At 43.8% G+C, this 6,000-nt stretch overlaps 1 protein-coding gene across 1 annotated transcript in view; it reads left to right on the top strand.

Annotated features, from left to right (window-relative positions):
• Positions 1-1,098: 1,098 nt before the first annotated feature.
• SH3GL2 (SH3 domain containing GRB2 like 2, endophilin A1) overlaps positions 1,099-6,000 on the top strand; it is a 215,692-nt gene continuing 210,790 nt past the window's right edge. Inside the window, exon 1 of the mRNA XM_043891236.1 lies at positions 1,099-1,521. Within this exon, the coding sequence (XP_043747171.1) occupies positions 1,477-1,521 (45 nt within the window). The 5' untranslated portion in view covers positions 1,099-1,476. The remainder of the gene's footprint in view (positions 1,522-6,000) is intronic.

The following is a 6,000-nucleotide window of genomic DNA, read 5'->3' as shown; positions in this document are numbered from 1 at the left end:
ACAGAAGCCAACTAATGCTGCTCTACCAATTCATCTAGTTACAGCAGAGTTTAAAATTTTTTTTAATTTGGTGAAAGTCACATAATATAAAACATACTATTTTAACCATGTCTAACTGTACAGTTCAGTGGCACTAGGTACATTCACATGGTTGTGTAACTCTCATCATTCATCTCCCAAGGTGTCACCTTCCTAAACTGAAACTCTGTCCCCATTAAACACTAACTCCTGATTCCCTCCACCCTCCCACTCCCGGCCCCTGACACCTACCAATGTACTCTCTGACTATGAATTTAACTATTCTAGGTAACTCGTATAAGTGAAACAATATTTGTCAAGTTACAATGGTTTTGCTTTAGCCCAATCATGTATACGTTGTTACATATGCAGTATTTGTACAACTTTGATTCATGCTTTTTTATATTATATAATACTTATTTAATTAATTTAAAATATATATTTACTTATTTGGCTGCCATAGGTCTTCATTGCTGCTGGGGGACTCAGTAGTTGCAGTGCTTGGGCTTAGTTGCCTGCTGACATGTGGGATCTTAGTTCCCTGAACCTGTGTCCCCTGCATTGGAAGACAGATTCTCGGCCACTGGATGAGTGGGAAGTCCCAGTGCTTATTTTAGATTAAATCCTAAATCTACTGTCATAAAGGAATGTCATAGTCATATGTTTTTATAACTGTAAACAGAAGATTAAGTGTTATTACTGTAATAATATCCTACTTCAATTCTGTTTACCTGACCAGCTTTAAGGTTTAACATCTTTTTCATCTTCTTTTTAAGTCATCAAATTGTGTCAGATCTAGAAAAAAGAAAAACAAACACGAAAAACAAAAAAACCCCAGCCCTGGTGGCTTTCCCCAACGTTGAGGAGGCTTAAGGGATAGTGAAACCAGGACAGTGAAATGTTTTCTGTGACCAAGCAAGCAAGGAGCAATGACTTATTCATTACCCCAGAGAGAATACCACTCCTTTCCAGGCTGCAAAGAGGGCAAGCTCAAAGGGCAGGAGGGTTGGCTTAGGCAGCGCCTCTGCGGCTACCTGGAAGCCAAGCCAATCACCTGAGTCTTGCGGGAGCCTGGGTTGCCAACCTGCAGCCACCGCTGCGCAGTCCGCGGGGCACGCGGACACTCCCGGGCTGCAGAACGCCCTGGGCCCTCTGCACTCGCTGCCGGCCGGTGCGAGCGCCCAGGTAGCGCGTGCCGCAGCACCTGCCGCACCAACCCCGCGCCCGGGGCGGGGCTTCCCGCGTCCCCTTTAAGAGCCTGCAGCCCCCGCCCCTGACGTCAGGGTGTCTCTCCGCACGAGCCCGCGTCCCGCGCAGCTCCGCGCCCCCGCGCCCACAGCCCCGGCGGCGGCACGACGAGCGGCGGCCTGGCCAGCGCGCCGCTCCGCTCGGTCCTCCCGCCCGGCTCCGCCGCCGCCCGATCCCTGCGCCGCAGCCGCCCGCGCGTCCTCCAGCACCATGTCGGTGGCCGGGCTCAAGAAGCAGTTCCACAAAGCCACTCAGGTAAGGCACCAGACAGGTGCGCCGCGGGGGCGGGCCCGGGAGGAGCCGCGGGGGGCGCTGGGCGCCGGCAGCCGGCCGGGAGCCTGGGGACCCCGGCCCGCGCCGAGCCTCCCCCGGCCTCGCCCCGCATCGCCCGCCCCGCCCTCCGCGGCAGCTACCCGGGCATCCCGGGGCTCCGTCCTCCACCCCTGGCTGCGGGCGGCGCTGCGGGCTTGCACCGGTCCCGGGCGTCCAGCCGCCTCGCTCAGAGCGACGCCCCCGCATGGCCCAGCGCGGGCGCCGCAGGGAGGGGGCCCGGCTGCCCGGGCGGCGCGGCGGGAGATTATGTAAAGTCGCCTCTTCCCTGGTGACCTTGCGGTGTCGGTGCGCCCGGCTGTCCCGGGATGTGCTGGCACGAGAGGTGGCCCTCCCTCGGGGTGGCTGCGGAGATGCCCGCGGTCTGCGCTCCTCGCCTGTGGTCTCGGAATCCCTCCTTCCACAGAGTCCGCGGGCTCCCGAGGAATGGGAGGTTGGGGCTTCCTAATGGAAAGCTCATGCATTAACTTTTCCTTGGAGAACTCGGTCGTGAAACTCCTTTGAGACCAAGCCTCTACCGACAGCAGTCTGCTTGCCTTTAATTTCCCATGGGTTTTGCAGCCTTAACATTACCAAATCATCATGTATTTCAACGTATTATTTTTAGTGAGCCCTTTATGTTTTGGATGTGCCCATCTTTATGGGGTTAATAAGCTGTGATTATAATAAAACTTAATTTAGATTCTAATCATTTAAGTCTCACTGGGCTGAGTTGAAAAGTCAGACAGGAAAAATAAGAATATACTTATAATGTGACCTATTTCTTATATAATGAGTATGGTTACTGTTTTTTTGTTTTTGTTTTTGTTTTTAACCCTCTGAAACAGTTCTAGTTTAAGAGGTCTTAAGCTAAGAACTTTGTTGCTTTCTTTAAGTATTTCTCCTAATTTAGCCTTAAATATTTTTTCATAGATTTGCCCATAATTAATATCGAGCTTTCTCATCATTTTTTAGAATCTCAGATCTAGTGAGGTTTTCCAAGGCTGCCACAATAACAGTTCTATTGTAAACCACCTCCAGAGAAGGTGAGGGTTATGTTTTACAGAATTTTGGTTAAGTTACGGTGACAGACACAGTGTGAAATGCATCCTCTGTGTGCCCATGTGCCATCTCTGTCATCACAGACTTGCCTTTATAGAACCCGTTATATTTGTCAACTTGAGAAATGGAGAGAACTAAGACTATTTTGGTAAAAAAAATACCGTTAATGTATTTTTGCTTTATCACCTTGGATCTTTCTGAGACCTCTGTGCCAGAAATATTTGCAAGTAAAGTGCATTATTGATGTAATTTGGAAGGTTTCTAATAGCTGTATACTTCACATTCCTTCAGGGTTACAGAAGCAGCATATATGCTATCTATAAATTATCAGGCAGGACTTCCTTGATGTCCCTAACCGTTTTTATTTCCGGTACTTGTCATTTCTATAAAGCACCCCGATCCCCCTTGCCTCCAGCACCAAACTGACCAGCACAACACCTTTTTTCCACTTTGATGCTGAAGACTTCATTTATAAACCTTGGTGCCCTAAAAGGCAGTTAAGAACCTTGACTTTGGAGTGGGAAAGGCTAAAGATTGACCCATCTCTGCTGTCTGCGACCTTCCGCAAGTTATTTAACTTTTGAATCTGCCCTTGCTAGAATATGGAAAAGAACCATTTCTTAGAATTGATATAGGGTCAAATGAGTTTGTAGAACACACATAGAAAGTGTTCAATAAATTATTATTAAAAATAATTTTTATTAGCATAAAATACTGACCTATATTAATAATAATGAGACATGAGGAAATCCTAGCATCTAGGATTTCTAGCTCTGCTGCCTTAACAACAACAACAAGAATAATCAAGCCACTCCATTTTAGCTAAGTTATGTGCAACTCTGAAATTCAGAATAAAAACTTGAATTGTGATATGAAGGAACTTCTTAGAGCCTCGGAGGAGGTCTGTTCATAATGAGATGAGATTAGTATCTACCACACTGAATCAAGACCCAGAATCACTGTGTCATTTTCTTTCTTTTTGTTTCTTGCTTTCTTTTTTTACTGGAAAGGCTTTCATTTTAAAGGTGAAGTGACATGCAGTCCCTTGTCTATAACCTAATGTAGCACAGTCTGAGAAAGCCCAAGGCAAATGTTTTTCTTCCTGAGCACGTATGGGCATTTTCAAGGGCTTTTAAAGCCAGTGCTAATGTTTACATGTGACAAAGATATTAAGGGAAATAGCCATGTCCTACTTTTAAAGCCATGCCTTCCCCACTCTCCTCCCCCACCATACATTCCATGTACCTGATCTTCTCTACAGAGGAAACTTTAGACCTAGAATTACTTCCTTTTGAGAATGGATATGCTAGATTAGATACACTGTGTTTATAAGTGAAAGGCTCCACTTCAGGAACATTTCTCTTGTTTCTGTGAAATCGAGCTTTTTGCTTGTGTTTGTGAGGGATGATATTTGCATTAATAAAGCAGTATAATTTTCAGTGTTTACCCACTGATTGGAAATCTGATTAGATGTGTCACCACTGTTTTCTTGGTTTGGACGTGACTATTTCTGCCTTGTTGCTGACAATTATTTTCATCTCTGTTCTTTAAAGGTTAAAAAATGCTTTTGCCAAATAAATTTTATTAAAGGGGAAAATCCTTTAAGCTTGAGAACATGTTAAAATAGCAAAAATTGATCATCTTTTTAACTTGAATATGCTTTATTATTTAATTGCTCATAAAGATATAATTTATCATGCAATTAGAATAAATAAGATACACCTTTCTAAAACTATAAAATAGGGCAAATAAGCATTCATTATTCTACTTTTGTGAGTTTTATGCATATTGAAATTTCATTCTAGCAAGAGTAATGCTATTTCTCCCCCTCCCCCCCCATTTGTTGGTTTAAACCAGCAGCAGATTAGGTAAAAATAGCTCTCCAGTTCCAATTAACATGCTGTTCTTACAAAATCTGTGCTTTTTTTTTTTTAAAAAAAAACATTATCAATCATTTGGTAGGGACATATCTTGCTGCACAGTGAAGGTTCTTCAGAGTATAATTTTAGGCCTCTGTATTAGTTTGGTAGGTTGCAACTAAGTGTCACTTTGTATCAACAACAAAGTTATCAGTATCTGAGTGTCTTTAACAACATAAATTTGTTGTCTCACCCTTTTGAAGACAAGGTGTCATTTGCAACAAAGTATCACAAACTGAGTGCCTTAAACAACATAAATGTATTGTCTCACACTTCTGAAGATAACGGGTCAGGTGTCAGTCCGGCTTACTTCTTCTGAAAGTACTATGCAAGAATCTGTCCCAGGCCTTTCAGTTTCTGGTGGTTTGCTGGCAGTCTTTGGCCTTTCTTGATTTGTAGACATCACCCTGATCTGTACCTTCATGTTCACATTGTGGTCATCATGCCTGTTTCCAAATTTCCCCCTTTTGTGGACACCAGGACAATAGGGTGGATTGGAAGTCCAACCTACTTGATGGATATGACCTCATCTTAAGTAATTACACTTGCATGACCTTATTTCTAAATCAGGTCACACTCAGAGATACTGGGGGATAGGACTTTAACATATGAATTTTGGGGGTGGTCATAAATAGTCCATAACAAGTCCTTATTTTCCTAAAGTATTCAGTTTTCTTCTAAACATTGTATTTGATTCAATGTAAAAGGACAGCTCACTCTGTAAATAATGACTTTTTATTGCATAAAAAGAGATATGGTGGTTGGTGCTGGTTTAGTCACTAAGTTGTGTCCTACTCTTGTGACCCCATGGACTGTATGTAGCCTGCCAGGCTTCTCTGTCCATGGAATTTCCTAAGCAAAAATACTGGAGTGGGTTGCCCTTTCCTTCTCTGGGGGGATCTTCCAAACCCAGGAATTGAACCTGGGTCTCCTGCATTGCAAGCAAATTCTTTACTGACTGAGCCACCAGGGAAGCCCAAAATGAGATGCTTTCTTCTTTTTGGGTTTCGCTGGTGGCTCACAGGGTAAAAACTCTGCCCACAATGTGGGAGACCCGGATTTGATCCCTGGATTGGAAAGATCCCCTGGAGAAGGAAATGACAATCCACTCCAATATTCTTGTCTGGAGAATTCCGTGAACAGAGGAGCCTGGTGGGCTACAGTCCATGGGGTTGCAACAAGTTGGACACAATTGACTGAGTAACACTGGCTTCTTTTCAATGAGTTTGGTTAGTATACATACCTAGCATATTTCAAAAGGATAAAACATATTTGATTAGCCTGTGTTAATTACATATGATTTAGCCTGGTAGTAATTATTGTCACATTCAGATTCTTTAGCTGGAAACATTTAATTACATTGGTCTTTTGTGTCTTTCTGTTTTAACTCATTTCTTCATGGCTTCATCACATTTAAAATGCTGTGTTTTATATAGATGTTTTC

This window comes from Cervus elaphus, chromosome 29 (assembly GCF_910594005.1).
Source record: "Cervus elaphus chromosome 29, mCerEla1.1, whole genome shotgun sequence".
In the NCBI taxonomy this organism is placed as follows: domain Eukaryota; kingdom Metazoa; phylum Chordata; class Mammalia; order Artiodactyla; family Cervidae; genus Cervus; species Cervus elaphus.
The sequence above is the reverse complement of the archived record's forward strand: the minus strand, read 5'-3'. Positions and strand labels throughout refer to the sequence as shown.